Below are 17,326 nucleotides of genomic sequence, written 5' to 3' on the forward strand. Positions count from 1 at the left end.
AAGGTTGCGATTTGGTCTTTTTTTGCACGCTCAATCACACATGCATGAAAGAGTTGCTTATGTTGACATCAAACTTTTGAGAAGCCTACAGCAGGGGATTGGACAAATCGGAGACCTCTCTCTGGTGAATCAGGTAGGAAAGTTCCACCAAAGTCACTGAGGTCATCAGGTACGAAATAATCATACTCACTCAGGACTAGAACAATACAAAAGTTTCAATGAACATCACAATTCGACGCACTTTTTCCAGGTTCTCTGTTGAGTGTTGATGATAACAGGACAGTGCTACATTTGTGGAGTACATGACGAATTACATGGTGTGGCACAGCGAGTTTACTAGCGTTGGAGATAAACAGAGTGTAAGCATGAAGCCCTATATACCCCAGATGGCTCTCAAACAACGTTTTCAGATGGCTCGATTCTTGCTTCCACTAATCTCTTGGAATGTTAATCATCTTAAGAACATCTTAGACTGCACAAGAAGCTTTGTTGGTTATATTAAGATATATCTGAGAAACAATACAATACACATTAGGTCCTCATGCATATATATAAAAGGGATTGGGTATTCTATGTCAAATTGGAATCATCATATTAGTTCATTAACATCTTTTTCTAATTTCATTTCAACGGTTTTATTCACACTGAAACTAAAAATACATTATTTTTTGACATAGGTTGGACAAGCATATATTAAGCTACTAGACTACTTGAACGACGACTTTGTTTTTCACTTACTCATACTCTGTCTTTCACTTACTCATCAAAATTTGCCTTTTGCTTTGGAAGGAATGGATACGTACTCCATTTACCTTTACCTTTATGTGAGGCGTTTTATCAGTGTTATCAAGTATGTGGAGAAAAAGTACTACACTGTTCTTTATGTGAGATAATCTTAAGATGTTTCAAGCAGTTTCTCCAGTCTTTTCGTGAAATAAAACATTGATACATTAGCATCTGTAAAATCGCTTCATGTGAATACATATGCATGATAAGGGACAACTTTAGCTTCGATTCTTTAGCCTCCCAAAAAAGAGAGAAATCGAGGTATTTGGACAAAATTATATTTTCGCTTTTAGTATTTTTCAGACCAAACTATAAAGAACATTCAGTTTCTTCTTAAGTCTCACTGGAAGTCTTCTCTCACAACCATTTTCTTAAAACCAAGTCATTTATATATTAATTATATAAAATTTCATGTAAATGATTACTAATTTAATAAAAACAAATATTATCGTCGTTTCAAAAGTATTTAACATAATTTCAGGATTCTTTTGATGTACATCACTTTTAGATTTCAATTGTTTTTCATTTCATCACTGCCTTAACACTTAGTAACGAATTCATATAGATTTTTTCTATCACCAAATAATAAATATTAAAATTTTAAAATATATATTGGTTGATTTTTACGTTAAAAATGTTTTAATTATATGTTAATTTAACTATAATTTTATAAAACTCAAATAAACGAGATAAAAGAATAAATGAAATTGAACAAATTTTTTAATTAAATTTGGTCACCAACTTATATTTTGTTATTGAAAGAAAAATTAAATTTTAATAATTTTAGAATTTTAGTAACCAAAAACAGTACAAAAAGAGCAATTTCTTAACAAAATCTATAAAATAAGTAAAAATAAAATATAGGAGAAAAACTCGGGCGTAGCCCGGGGAAAATCTCTAGTATTCACAAAAGAGAAAAAAACTAAAATAGCATCAAACAAGTTTTTATCACAAAAATAGCATCACAAAAAAAATGATCAAAAAAGTTTTATTCAGGGGTAAATAGACATTTATAACTCTTGGGTTAATTAATTTAAGACTTAGGGTTTAGAGTTAAAATGTGGAGTTTTAGGAATGTGTTCAGATATTTAAAAACAAAAAAGTAAATATTAAAATTTTCAAAACAAAAATATGTTATTTTGGTCATTTTATTTTTTGAGTGTTATTTTTGTGACAAAAACTTAAAAATGTTATTTGAGAGAATTTCCCTATTCAAAATCTTTTAATTTGAAGGCAACAGGAAATAAAGCAGATATATTTATTAGTTCTGTAGTTTAATAGTTTTTCTTTTGTGAAAACATTATGTAGTTCACTTCTCATATATCTATATGTAGGTACAAATCAAGTATTGACTATGAAAGCTTACTCAAATTGAAAACAATGGAGGAAACATTTTTTTTTCCTCATGTTTTTGTTTTCTTTTGCGACTTTATAAGTGATACTTTTAATAATTGGTGGATGGGGTGGTGGCAGATCGCAAGTCGCCAAAGATGCGAGAATGGGAGTGGGGATTATCGAAAAAGTTGACCCGTAATTTATGATTGATCACAACTGCTTTTGAAATTATTTATAAAATCTAGTGGAGCCACTAGTTTTAAATTTTAATTGTATCATTACCTAATATTGAACACCAATTATTTTATAGTAACATAGGTATGTTTTGGATACCGAGCTCCTCCAAAATGATAGGGCAATGTAATTCAGTTTATAAAATGTCAAGTCAAAGTCGAGAAAATTGAAGTATAATATTTCATGTTTTTTTGACATCAAATATAATATTTCTTGTCAAAAGAGTGAAAGTGTAATACTATAGTATGTAGCAGCTAATTCCCATATCTCATAATAATATACCCTCGTTTAAAGGTTAATAATATTGTATAACCCAATAATTCCTCTCTGTTTATACAAAGCAACGGAAGCGGGACATGTTAGATTCCGAGCGACAAACCAAATAAAGTATGATTTGACTGATAATTTGATACAACGGGCTGAATTGGACTTGTTGATTGATCTTTTGTTCTACAAATTTTATCTTCAGATTTTAAATTACTAACTTTAATTATGATCATTTTTTGCTAAAAATTAAGATCTTTAGTTCAGCAAATTTTATCTACAAGTACTGTTGATTAATTATTTTGTTCTAACCAGCAATACAAGTTTTTTTTTGTGTAACTTAATACAAGTTTTCTTTGTCAGATGGGTTTACATTCTTTTTCGGGAGAGAAAGTATGACTATATTCTATGATAAAAAAAGAAGATGTATGACTATATTCTAAGTTCAAGACTCCCATTACATGTCCAATACCATGCATCGTGGAATTTGAAACTTCTCAATCATAATCATATAGTTATAAATTGTGATGTCAATTAATAGTTACTGCCTTTTATATTTCATTTACCTAACTTATTTGTTCTAAACTTTTTAAAATGTAAATCTTCTTATATAAAGTACCACTAGATTTTGACCCGCACAACCGTGCGGGTTTTATTTTCAGTTTTATATGCATATATATATATATATATTTAAATAATTAGTAGTATACATTTTTAATTTTAATTATATATTTAAATATTTATAAAGCTATTTCAAATACAATAGTGTATAGTTTGCATGTTGTAAATAATCAACTGTATAAACTATCGAACATATTTTTTGCTTCTTATTATATATTTATTTTATTGTATTTGCATTTAGTTATTAAACATATTAATATGTGCATAAACAACATATTTGACAATTATTTTTATTTAATTTATGTTAAGATTTTACCCATCTTTAAAAATTGGATTTCTTTTTAGCAATATTTTCTACGTTTATTCATTTTACACAATATATTATTATATTTACAAAAGTGAAAGATATATTAATTTTTATATATATAGTATATAGTCTGCTAATGTTAAGCTGCTCTGTCATCATATTATATTTTAAAGATAATTATTTTATTATTATGAAAATAAAAATTAAAAAATTATCAATTTAAATATAATTTTATCATATTAAGTTCAATATGATAAAAATAACATGATTGATTGTGATTATATAATAGATAAAAATAAGATAAAATATTTTATTTTTCATTTTATAAAAGACAACAGAATATATTAATTAATGAATAATAATATTTCAAAACTAATTACGGAATTAGTTAAAATAATTTACATATAATTTTGTAAGATCTTGTTAAGATCTTCTTAATAGATTTTTCGAAATTTAAAAAATATATATATATATTTAAATTTTAAATAAAAGAATCTCAATATGTGTATGTTAAGCAATCCTGATTTTTAGGATTAATAGATTAGAAATTATATATTATTGAACTATATGTTTAATAATTAATGAATAGTAAGTCATTTCTAATTAAAGATCTATTTTTAAAAATATCACACATGAATTAAGGTTATGACTTCTATTTTAATATAATAGATGTTGATTAGAATTGAGATGTATATGATACACGATACTATCTCATATGTAATACTCTTGATCGATATAAGAAATTAAGATATAAGAAAAAAAGGATATAAGAAAATAAGCAAATCAAATAAAAATAAGGGTACTGATTGATGGTGTCCCATAAATCCATAATCATCAGAGTTTTTTTGGCCCTCGTATAATTTTCCATATACTTTAATTGAATGATGTCATGTCAAGTTGTTATTAACAACTATTTTTAAAGGATATATTGGAAATTTAGATTCAAGAGCTTTTTAATGTTATCTCAGCCTCAAAATATATATATTTGAATTATTTCTCCAAACAAGCTCCTTCCTTATCACCTTAAATTATGTTTTAGCTGTTTATGTCGGAATATATTAGAACTGGTTTTATTCCATGTTTGTTGATAAAGATAACTCTTGAAGTAATCAAGAACACAATGATCGAGTTATCTTATATCACTGTGTCTGGTGATTGGTGAATGATAACTTTGAGAAGTAGTTTTCATGAAAACAGCACAACAAAATCCATTTGTATCGGCTGGATTATATGCCGACAGAAAAAGGGAATCTGGAGGATTAAATGAAAGTAGTTTTCTAAGAACAAAATATGTTGGCTACTACCAGCGAGTCAAGCTTACTCACATCGACGGCAATCAAGCTTAGTCTTTTCCTTCTTCTTTTTAACAAGCAATCAAGCTTAGTCATGCTTGTGATGTCCCGGACTCAACGATGCTAAGACGGTAAAATCTTTACTGATAACTCGGTTTTGAATTGTCCACCTAAGCACACTTTCAAATCAAATTGTTCTTACCTTTTAAAAGCATTCACTGTCTTTTCTAACTTTCATTAATACTTTGTAAACCTCCTAATCCACTTGTACAGTTCGACTTGTCAAGTAATACTAATCAGAAAAGGTGAAAACAAAGCATGTATCATGTTAAATAGCTTCCATTTATTTTCTAAGTTTCTAGATGACAATTACGTAGACGTTAATAAAAAATACAAACCTCTTTTTCAAACTGCATAAGACATTGTGAATGTCACAATACAGTTACAGTATTAAAATTTTGGTACAATTTATATAAATTGTTGATTTAAACACGTAAAAAACTTCACATTTTTAGGTTTGAGAATTGTAAAAATAGGACAGAAGTGAACTACCCAACTACAAAACCTTAAGAGAAGAGTGATTGATATGGGTAAGCTGGATAGATTCGGGAGGGGTACGATTGGATAAGGTATTGGCCAAGTACCGATGTTTCCGACCGCTTCCACGTGGTCACACTGTCTGCCTTTCACTTTCATGCTCTGACCTTTTGACTGCACGTGACCTTTGTCTGTGCACGTGTGGATTCAGCCAACGTGTCCGGTTGATGTACATTGCACCGAGCCCTGAATCGGCAGGTTGCGCCGATGAACGGTTCGTGGGTCCCGCACGTCATGAGGATGGACGGTTTCGATTTGCTTTTACAGGGGTCCCACATGGCTCAGCCCACATGCGTCCACGTTGAGGAGCTTTAGGTGTTACTATACAGGTGCAGTGCAGTTAAAAAATAGGACAGCAAGTCACGGTCCGGTGAGGTCCAAGCATTAATGGGTCGGATCCAGTTTAGTCACTTCAATAAATAGGCAGTTATTTGGATGGGTTATAGCGATACTTTTGGTAACTGTTTTTGGAGTTATCGAACGTGTTTTTTGGTCCAACATTTTCATTTTTACTTTAGTCTGTGTGGAAGTGATATATCAATGAATTCGGTTTGTTTTCGATCAAAAGATTAATAAAAGATGAATTTAGGAAAAACATATTTTAAAAAAGGTTAATATTTTTTTCAATATATAGTTAGCCAGACACTTAATAGTTAATAAGAGAATAGTCTATACTGTAAACCAAACAGGCTACAGTATTAAACTGTTACAAACTGTTTTGACATAAAGATATTATTACGAACTGTTACAAAACTTACAAGAAACTATTTATATCGGCTTGACAACTTGGTTACTCATATAATGAATAGGAAATTAGGAATTGTAATTTAGTGGTTGTAAAGCCGATATAAAGTAAGCCGATATTATCATACTAATATATGATAGGAATTGTAATTTAGTGGTCTATTAGTTTTTTTGCTGATATGAAAAGACCGTTTCGAGCCCTCGAGGCAAGGTTAACTGGGCATCAGTTATTTGTGAAAAATCCGAAATGTGTCAACTAATTTGGCATTATGATAACAGAGCCCCTATGATATTAAATATTAATTACAATTCCGCATTGATGAACCTACCTTTCTCTAAAATTATCATAAAAAGGGCCCACTTCGTTTGTGATATTAAAAGCAATATATATCCTCATTATATAATGAAGGAACATTATCAAGACTGAATGTTATTAGCTATGCGGCTTATGCCCTCTCCAATGACAATAAAAGTGCAAATTAGTAAATATCAATATAACAAGTAGGAAACTTAGTAAGAACATCGATTCTTTGATATCCAATTAGCTATTCAACATGATTATTTAGCAGCAAGGCGCGCACATACGCACATTTAGGACTAAACATTTTATCCGTTAAATTTAATTTGATTTGTTATTCGTTTTGATTTGATATGAAAAATGGATATCCGTAAATCTTCTAGACAAAATAATAATAAAAATTGATATCCATTAAAAACGAAGTAAACTACAAATACTAGAAAATTTAGATGCATATATCTAATTCACTCTGACTTATATACATATAGATGTATATAGATGACTAAATATAGAGTTTAAATGTATAATTTTATATAATTATTATTTTAACATAAATTTATAACTTTTTTATGAAATTACTTATAAAATATAAAATTAAGAAAAAGATATAAAATCTGTATAGAAAAATACAATTTTCTAAAATTTATTAATTTCACTAATTTATAGTTTATCTTTTATATTATGTAAAATGATTTTTAAGAAAAAAATAATTTTTTTAATGTTTTGTAGATTTTTAAAAATAGATAAAGCATCCGTAAATATTTATAAATATCTATGAATATTCACAAATATCTATAATTTTTTCTAATATTAAGAAGATCGGGTCTCCGCATTTTTCCAAATCGAAAAATATGATATCCATAAAATACAAAATAAATTACAAATACCAAAAATATAGTATTATTCGATCCGTGCCTTCTCCTACACACAATAACACATATGCAAATTTAAATATCGAGAACATGTAGAGTTTCAAAGAAATTATTAATTACTCAACAAAGCATGGTTAATTAATCATTGTTATGCAACTCTAAAAGTAACTAATTTTATATTTTTACTAGTAATTAAATATTTTTGTATCCGTATGTATAATAAGGCAACGTGTGTTCTTTATAATATTGTATTTGCTTACCAAAGACTATATATATTTTTAATATTATCATGTCCACAATAACGAATTGGAAAAAAACATATATATAAGTTTTGTCTATATAACTCATCACCGGGCATTCATCAGTCATGTTTGAATATGAATGATATATAGTTTTTATCAAAAAATTGAATGATATATCAGCACTAAAACATATTCAGTTTTCGTTAAAATTTTCAACTAGATTATCAGTTATAGTATTTTCTCAACTAAAAATATGTTATGAATATGATCTTTCATTCTTTCTCATTTCCCCTCAAAACACTCACGTTATTAAATACATAAAAGTTAAAACTACTAGTTTCTTCATGAAATATTGTAGATACAAATTTTAATTTGGTTAAACCTAATTCCACGCGCCCTAAAGTGGGTGTGAGATTCGTTTATCGTCTTTGTACCCAACTTCCACTTGACATTTTATATTGAAAATTAAAAGAATTTAAGTTACAAAAAAATTAAAAGAATGATGCGTACGTGTTCTATATTTCGTTTATAGTTTGCAAATTCCAATAATTAAACAAATTGTCCTTGTGTTTTTTTTCTTTCTCTATTTTTCATTTTCTTCCAGCCTTCCAGATTATAAAACTTCTTCACAATCTTTCATTCTTATATTTGATCAGATTGGAGCGAAAGGAAAACATCAAGCGAAGCCCTAGTTTTCTTTTGTGTTCTCATGCAAGGATAACCCACTAACTCACATATTTTTGTCGGCTTGTGGACGTAATATATACTATTTTATTTTTATTTTAAATATTTTTATAAATAAAATATAATAAAGGAGACTCGTTTCTCCGCTAAATTCTCGCTGTATGTCTCTGTCTTTGCTTTTACTTTCCTCGTTCAGTGAGAGGATCAAAAATTGATTGCAGAGTCACACATGAACCTCAAACCAGGCATCTCTCTTCTTTTTCCAGAGTACATCTGAATCGCTGAAAAACGACGCCGTCTCATATACTTGAAGCTGCTTCTTCCTCTTGCCCTAATTAATCTTAGGGTTTCCTCTTACCTTTCCCACACCTCAGAGAGAGAGAGATCATTACACACAAGTTACCAGTTTTCTCTTTGCTTGTTTTTAATTTAGTTCTGTTCTTGGTGTATTTTAGTTTTGTCTGCGTGTGTAGCTGATCACTTGAGTTTGGCTTCTTGATCTGAATTCTTTAGTTTTATTATCACGCTCTTGCTCAACTCTCAATATATCACCAAGAAGGATCAAGAATCAATAGAAAATTGATTTGAGCTGGCGAATAAACAGTGGTGGGATAGGGAACTAGTAGATGCGGCGGCGATGGAAGGCGGCTACGAGCAAGGCGGTGGAGCTTCTAGGTACTTCCATAACCTCTTCAGGCCAGAGATTCACCACCAACAGCTTCAACAACAAGGCGGGATCAATCTTTTTGACCAGCATCATCACCAGCAACAGCAACAACCGTCGGATAATTCAAGAGAATCTGATCACTCAAACAAGGACCAGCATCAAGAGGGTCGACCCGATTCAGACCCGGCTACATCAAGCTCAGCACCAGGAAAGCGTCCACGTGGACGTCCACCGGGATCTAAGAACAAAGCTAAGCCACCGATCATAGTGACGCGCGATAGCCCCAATGCGCTTAGATCTCACGTCCTTGAAGTATCTCCTGGAGCTGACATAGTTGAAAGTGTGTCCACTTACGCTAGGCGGAGAGGGAGAGGGGTCTCCGTTTTAGGAGGAAACGGCACCGTTTCTAACGTCACTCTTCGTCAGCCAGTCACTCCCGGAAATAGCGGTGGAGGCGGAGGAGGAGGAGTTGTGACTTTACATGGAAGGTTTGAGATTCTTTCGCTAACGGGAACCGTTTTGCCACCACCTGCACCGCCTGGTGCTGGTGGTTTGTCAATATTTCTAGCTGGAGGGCAAGGTCAGGTGGTTGGAGGAATCGTTGTGGCTCCGCTTGTTGCATCAGCTCCGGTTATACTAATGGCTGCTTCCTTCTCAAATGCTGTTTTCGAGAGATTGCCTATTGAAGAGGAGGAAGAAGGAGGTGGTGGTGGCGGTGGTGGAGGAGGAGGAGGAGAAGGGCCAACGCAGATGCAGCAAGCTCCATCAGCATCTCCGCGGTCGGGAGTGACCGGTCAGGGACAGTTAGGAGGTAATGTGGGTGGTTATGGGTTTTCCGGTGATCCTCATTTGCTAGGATGGGGAACTGGTCCCCCTTCAAGACCACCTTTTAATTAATTTACATTATTGTCAATGGAGAAAAAAAAATTATGTGTGTTTTTAAATTTTACTCATTTTGTGGAGCCGTCGTCTTTTCATTTGGGATCTCTGTATTTAGTTGATATGCATATTTGAGTTCTCATGTTTCTTAATTTCTTTCTTTCCTTAGACCTTTATATATAGGAGGATATACTTCTCTAGTGTTTACTTGTTAGAAAACCCTTGCCATATATGCCTTTCTTTGATTCATTGCTAGGGTTTCTTGAAGTACCCTATACCTAATTGGTTCGATTGATAGATATATAGGATCTATTTCATAGCAAGTACGATTCTTGTAAGAAAATATTGAGGTTTACGACATATTCTTGATGACATATAGGTAGGTGAGAATAAAATGATCTCAAAAGTTACTTGATATGAATATTTTGTACAATACGTTTTCCTATAATTATAGTATTTTTTTTTTGAAACACCCTATGCCGACAATATTTCCCCTAATCATTTGCAGTATAATGCTCATTCACTTCAACATCTTTAAAAAACTTTAATGTAGTATATCTATAAGGATAAACACTAGCTGACATATAGATGATCGATGAATATGTTTATCGGTTGACATTCGTTTCCTAAACGCTTACATACATTGTAGCTTTTGTCTCATTTTCTACTTACCATGTATTTTCAGCACTTGACTGATTAGAACGTCTTATATTTTTCTTGTACAGTTTATGGTCTTGACTAGGTGTCTAATTTGGTTACTTGATAGAATTTAAGAAACTACTGTCTAAGCGATCTCTCACTTAGTCTTACCATCTCAGAGAAAAGACTACATATATACTTGGAGTGGCCATGTTATAATGATATCTGTTCGAACATTCGAGTTACTTACTAATTTCATGCATAAAATATATGCATTAATGCTCCAATGAGACAAATTATTTATAAGAAAGCTGTAATCCAACGCCATTATGCCATTATATATAGACGCTAGGTTGACCCATAAGTAGCTCTGAAAATGGTAGGTCGTGTATATTTAAGCGGTTCATGTTACAATGACATCATAGTTTTGGGTCATGTGTCTCAACCAACAATTCAAATATATTATGGTTTTGTATCGGTTTATATATCAGTACTTTCGTTCTGCAAAAATGGATTTTCGATGATGTTGGTTATAAAGAAACACCATAAAACAATGATGTTGGTTACAAGATCATGAAGAATGTTGGTATGAACTTTAGCCAGGGGCCAATGTAAGGTTAAAGACAACCGTTACGGCACAGTAGAAACATGAAGTGAATGGGTATTTCACGTCGGTCACATATGAATCAGTGAGTGGGCTTAACATGGGAGGATTAACCAGGAACATGAATTACTTGTAGTGTCAGTTAATTAAGAGTCTCTGCTGCAAGAGAACAAAAAATGGTTTTGATTACCGAGATATACATGAAAAAGAGGAACGTTTCAATTCCCTAGGGTCAAATTTATTGACTTGGAACAAAGAGTACTTAAGTGTTAGTTAAATGACATTGATATACTGAAACATACTCCCTCCCTCTGCCTCTGTTTCTGAATAAGTGTCATTTTAGAGTTGTGCACACGGATTAAGAAATCATTAAATTTTGCATATTTTCCATACAAAAACATCATTATCCATGTATCTCAACCAATAGAAAAATAAAATACAGAATAAAATTAATAAATTCTGCATTGAAATTCGAAAATGACACTTATTTTGCAACGAAAAAAATCTCTACAACGACACTTATTATGAAACGGAGGGAGTAGTATTAAAACTAAATACTTTTGGATAAACCAATATGCACTCCAAAAGTGAACTGGACTTGCAAGGCAACTTAAAAGATTTGATGAATGTATGTAGAATATGATGCTACAAATTGACCATTTATAACGTTTGTAAGATCAAAGATGTATATCCAACCAAATTAAATAACTCTCGAAGTTAATACTTCAACTGTTGTGACTACCCAAAAGATTAATATAATGAGTATTTTTAGTGACGATATTGAAAAGACTACTTCAACCAAAAACATAGACTTCAGCAAAGATTGTTTTTGCCAAGAAAAAAAAAGAATATCAATACGTACTTTTTGTTACTCCAATTTCATATGGCTTTTTTGGGGTTATTTCAATACCTACTTTTTGTTATTTCATATGGCTTCATTTTGGGGTTCCGAATATAGTAAGGGAAAAACGATGTAGCTATGTTTGTAAATTTGCATATCCCATGTGGTGATGTTGTCAATTATCTTGCAATCGAACTACACCATGTTGAGAATAAACTAGTTCTTTTTTTTCCCCAGAATAAACTAGTTTTTTTAAATATAATTTTATGCTGGGAACTTTCTACTTGGTAAAAGACACATTGTCGTACAATCTTGTCAATAAATTAACTAATTAAACTGAACTGTCTGTAAACTGAACATTTGTTTAGACCAATGTTTTTAAAATCGGACCAAAACATGGTCAAACCGGGTTCAACCATGAACCAAAAACATATTAGATTGTGTTGATAGGAAATCAAACCGGCTAGAACCATATTAAACTAACCAAAAAGGGAAATCGACAAACCATTAAACCAATTCTGTATCAGGTTCGGTTATTAAATTTAAAATTTTGAATTACAATTAGACAATTACTTTTGTTTCATAAACTATTTTTATCTAACAATAGATAATAACTTTTAGATAAATAATTTTCAGAAAATAATACGAAGATTTTTAAATTTCTACCTTTATACTTTGTTCAAGTTTTTAACCATTTTACTAAGTTTCTAAAAGTTATAGCTGTAAATCAGTCGAATCCATATCTAAAGTACAACTTACTGATGTTATTTCATTTATTTTGTATTATTATTGGATTCCAATGAAGATAATTTAACTTATCATTTAATATATTTTGGGTTTTTATCTTTTTATATTGTACACAATGAAAAATAGTTCAAGTGACTCATTTTCTGAAATTTAAAATTATGAGATGTTTTTTTTTGTCAACTAAATGAGATGTTTTGATCGCTTTCTATTTAATTTATATATATCTATGCACCAAATATTATATTTATAAGTATAAGATTGATTATGATTGTTTTTTAATAAAATTATTAAACTCAGTTGAATCCGGTTAGAACATATTAAGAGTTTCTCCGTTTTGCTGCTCTGGTTTTAGAAACATTGGTTAGACCAAACTAATGTTCTTGTTCATTTAAGGTGATATCTGACACTAACCTGGACTTTCACGATCTTGAACCTTGAATCTACGCCGGTAACAAATCAACCTTTTATGTTATTTTTAATCTATGGCCCAAAAGTATAATCAAAGAACTTTTCAGATTCATGAAAATGTCAAAAAGGTTTTTGGTACTATTATTTTCCCTTTAACAAACAAAAAAAATCAAACTTTTCTCACTTTTTGAAAACAATTCATCGCAGGACTACTTTGAATACCCAAAAAATCATTAGTACCTTTTTTTTTTCTCCTGTAAAATACTTGAATTAAAACGAGAAGATACGCAGAGCCGGCGAAAGGATGAAATCATCAGTACCCTATAGTAGATGGGACATATATATTTATCTAAAAAAAAACATAAGAAAAGCTAAACATTCCAGTTTTGGTCCAAACACATATCATTGTTGCTTGCATCTTAAAATGCTTCATTAAAACTAAGAACTGGAGTAGCTTCTCAGAATTATCACAAATTCTACAAAATATATATATCTTACAACAAAGATACAATATTTTATTGTCTTCTCTTATAACTCGAGTCTTCAAACTAAAAATTACAGTTATAAACTGCTTCAGCGACCCTAAGCCATTTTGTTCCAGTACCAATGAATTCCTAAGAGAAACTAAGAACAAACAGCGAGCTCAACAACTCTTAAGATCAGTCACTTCTCATATTGAGCTCGTATGAACAACCGACCATGCATGCTCATGATGGCATTTGTATGATGCGGATCGATTCTTGCTGGTAAGACAACAATCTGGTGTAATCATATCAAAATCACAAGACGATTCTCAGTTAGATAACAACAGGTATTTGCAATATCTTTAAGTATATAAGAAAATTTTGTTTACCTTTTTGAATGGTGTAATGCCCCAAGGATTGTCAAGCTGCTCAGGTTCGCCTATTATAATCAGCCTTCCTGCAGGATCTGATTGAATTCGAATCTGAGAACCAAAAAATAAACAATTATGTTCAGGACTTTGAACTCTGTTATGATTTCACCAGAAAACAAGTATCACCTACAAAACTCTGTATCGAGACTATTAAACAGTTTCTATGTAAGTAAAGGTCAACCTTCCAAAAATCTACGATACTTCAGATCTATATCGTAGAAAAATTAGTCAATGGAACTGCTTTTAGTAGCTAACAGATCTCTATGTGTTTGCTGTGTATTGCCACAGTAAATATGCATTCATACAAATTAAAAAATAAGGTTTCTAACTTTCAAGGGAGTCAGTGCTCACCTCATTGCGAAGAAGTCCAGGTACCAATGCAAAAACCTCAAAGGATTCTCTCTGTGAATTTAATAAAAAGAAAAACAAAAAGACAGATTTGGTAAGATTGCAGATTGGGAAACAAACAAATCCAGTTTGAAGTATTATTGGCGTTTCTTCAAACAAAGTCTGGCCTTTTGATCAGACTTTTTCTCATGCAGGAGTTACAACAACAGGAGAAAAAGGCATGAAAGTTACTCACAGTTTCTTTGACAGTTATCTTCACCCAGTCAGCAAGAGGTCCATCATCAATAACGTCAGCAACCGACCTAAGGATCCAAAATCACATTATTAATAATTAATATCTTGCATTGATTAAAAAGCAAGATAAAAGGGAAAACTAAAGTAATATGGTAAGGTCAAGAAATGCTTTGTTTTCATCCTATTACTGATTAAAACAAATGTAACATGTAAAGGAGAGGATTAGCTTTTCCGTAACTGTTTTTCTGCTTCTTGTGAAACAACAAGGTCCATGGAATTTGGTGTTCTGGGTTTCGGCAGACCTGATGAAAAAAGAGAAACCGTTTTAGTTAAAATAATAATATTAAGCAACCGATGTTGACAAGAATAGTCACGCCTTGCGGAATAATTTACCAATGTTCTTGAGTTTCTTGTGTTTTGGGGTTGAGTTTAAACCCATATCCTGAAAACAAAAGGACAACATAGTTATGTGGCAGGTGAAATCACAAAATGCAGTAAGATTTGAGGTGAAAGATTATGCTCAGTAACCACCTCTCCAGAATCATCAAGGCGATGTGCCTGCCAACCTTGCATAGCACGAGCTGCAGAATCTCTCCGTGCCCTGCCTGATCCCGAACCTTGATGGCCCATGACCTACATCAAAGTCCTTATCTCAGAAGGGAGGATATAACTTTTATTTAAGAGGTTTAGGCTGAATTTCACATTCAAGAAATTTATTAAATAAATGCTGAAATATAACTTCTAAGCTGTCATTTCCTCAGTTTAGACAACATTTCATCCCTACATAACATGACCTCCTTCTCTCACAATAGAGTAACAAGTAGATAGTTTTCTTTTTACTTTCACGGTGCTAGATTGGCTGATATCTTCATCCAAACTTTCCATATCTATCTCTCCATAAATTTGATAGTGTTGAAAAGACAAAAGCATTAAAGCCACCACCATTTTTCATGGAATTTCTTACCTCTTTGTCGAGGCTTGGAGACAGATTGAGTGTTGGACCAGGAAGGTTAAGGTCACCATTTTTCCTTAAATGCTTTTCGTACTCCAAAAGTGCCTACAATTGAAGCAAAGATTCAAATCATATGATAAGACAGAAAAGCATTCAAAGTGCCAAATCAACTATTCCAAATTCACTGCCATAAGACTTACATAGACACGATAAAACTATGACTTAATTCACACAAAGACCAAACTCACCTTCTCATAGAAATTGCGGAATGTGTAGGAGATTGTTGTGCATGTCCTGAAGAAAGATAGTTAAATCAGATATCTAACAAGTAACCATCATGAAAAATCAGTAAAGTGTAAAGGAGAGAGTGTAGGGGAAACATCAGCCCTACTTTGGAGGGTTGAAGGATTCTCCAACTTGCCGCCAGAGCTTTGATGTGGTGACCTAAATTACATGAAAAACAAAGGAATCTTGAAGACCAGTAGACATTCCATACCAGTAGAAGATTCGAAAAACATTGAATATAAACTACCAGATATAGCTTAACAACAGTAAAACAAAACTACTTTTCAGAAAACAAATCAAATACTCTTTAATACTCCCTTTTAAGTAAAAGATCTCCTCTCTGAAAGTCTTGCCATGGTTAAAGAGACTTTTATCATCAACAGGATTACGGATTTAGTGTTTACAAGTTATATAGTTCATTATGTTCCACATGTCAACTGATAGTCATACGAGTCAAGATAAACGACCTAGAAGATTCAAGTAACGATATGGTTTTGGTTAATGCTGGAGTTTTTAAAGACTAGACTAAAAGAAGTGGATAATTTACCACTTCATGGCCACCTAGTTTGATGACTGCTCGCCATAGCCTACATTGAATTGCAAAAACATGGACTGATTAACAATATATATAGAAACAAAAGCAACACTTATTATTAATTCCAAAAGCCTCACTTGAGAGTGTTCAAAGGCTTCTGATAAAACTTAAGAGGCTTGTAGTCAAGGAGATTCTCTCTGTGAAAGGTATCCAGTTCTCTTAGAAACGCCTGCTGTTCTTCTGGCGTCCCTGCGTCATCATCATCATCTCCCTGTGCCTATAAATGAAAAAAAAAAAAGAATCTTGTTAAGAGAAAGATACTTACCACTAAGCTCCTCTCCTTTCTACAAAGCTCTCTATATTACCTCATCAGAGTGAGTGAGCAACCAAGTCTTGCGCTTTTTGGGATTTTCACCATCATCGCTAGGCTTGGGACTCAAAAACCTCACCTGAGACTTCTTCCGAGAGTAGATAGCATCACCAGCCTTCTTCCCATGACCGTTAGCCTGGCCATCACCATCTTCGTTATTCTCGAGAGGAAGGAGCTCGCTTTGGTTCTGATCCTTGTCTGGCTCACCCTTGAGGACATCATCAGTAGCCTCACAAGGCACATCTTGCAATTGCATTTCCTTATCATCCTCCATATCTGTCAGTCACACAGCAATAATAAGATAACATCATAAGAAAGAGTAAACAGTCTCTGCTGATCTGATACAGAGAGCCTCAAGGCTAATCACAAACCCTAACACAGTAAACAAGCAAAGAGAGCAGCCAAAGGAAGAGGAACATATATGCTTTACCTGTTTCTGCAGCGACGGCGCCGCAAGGGAAGGGTGAGACTTCCGGTGGCGTGCTAGGGTTTGCAGACGGAGAAATTGAAAGAAGATGCTGAGCGAGAGAAAAAGAGAGAGAGAGAGTATTTGAAGTCTCTCTTCCTCCTTTGTCAATGGCGGAAGATATATAGAGAGAGAGATGGATGTGGTTTTTCTTATGTTTTGAAACGCTGGTGTGGTGAG

General features: G+C 32.4%; 2 protein-coding genes across 2 annotated transcripts; one reads left to right on the forward strand and one right to left on the reverse strand.

Annotated features, from left to right (window-relative positions):
* The first annotated feature begins 8,220 nt into the window (after positions 1 to 8,220).
* Positions 8,221 to 9,974, forward strand: LOC108836035 (AT-hook motif nuclear-localized protein 27-like). Its single transcript, XM_018609273.2, has one exon. The coding sequence runs from the start codon at positions 8,914 to 8,916 to the stop codon at positions 9,838 to 9,840; it is 927 nt and encodes a 308-aa protein (XP_018464775.1). The 5' UTR covers positions 8,221 to 8,913; the 3' UTR covers positions 9,841 to 9,974.
* Positions 9,975 to 13,466: 3,492 nt separating this feature from the next.
* Positions 13,467 to 17,323, reverse strand: LOC108861974 (AT-rich interactive domain-containing protein 6). The gene is made up of 14 exons (XM_018635980.2): positions 17,111 to 17,323; positions 16,676 to 16,956; positions 16,448 to 16,587; positions 16,323 to 16,362; positions 15,882 to 15,934; positions 15,739 to 15,784; positions 15,503 to 15,595; positions 15,070 to 15,171; positions 14,932 to 14,980; positions 14,777 to 14,840; positions 14,540 to 14,606; positions 14,308 to 14,358; positions 13,915 to 14,007; positions 13,467 to 13,820 (listed from the first exon to the last, which is right to left on the reverse strand). The coding sequence occupies exons 2-14, from the start codon at positions 16,952 to 16,954 to the stop codon at positions 13,725 to 13,727; spliced, it is 1,173 nt and encodes a 390-aa protein (XP_018491482.2). The 5' UTR covers positions 16,955 to 16,956; positions 17,111 to 17,323; the 3' UTR covers positions 13,467 to 13,724.
* Positions 17,324 to 17,326: the final 3 nt, after the last annotated feature.

The sequence above is a fragment of the Raphanus sativus genome, chromosome 1 (genome assembly GCF_000801105.2).
Source record: "Raphanus sativus cultivar WK10039 chromosome 1, ASM80110v3, whole genome shotgun sequence".
In the NCBI taxonomy this organism is placed as follows: Eukaryota; Viridiplantae; Streptophyta; class Magnoliopsida; order Brassicales; family Brassicaceae; genus Raphanus; species Raphanus sativus.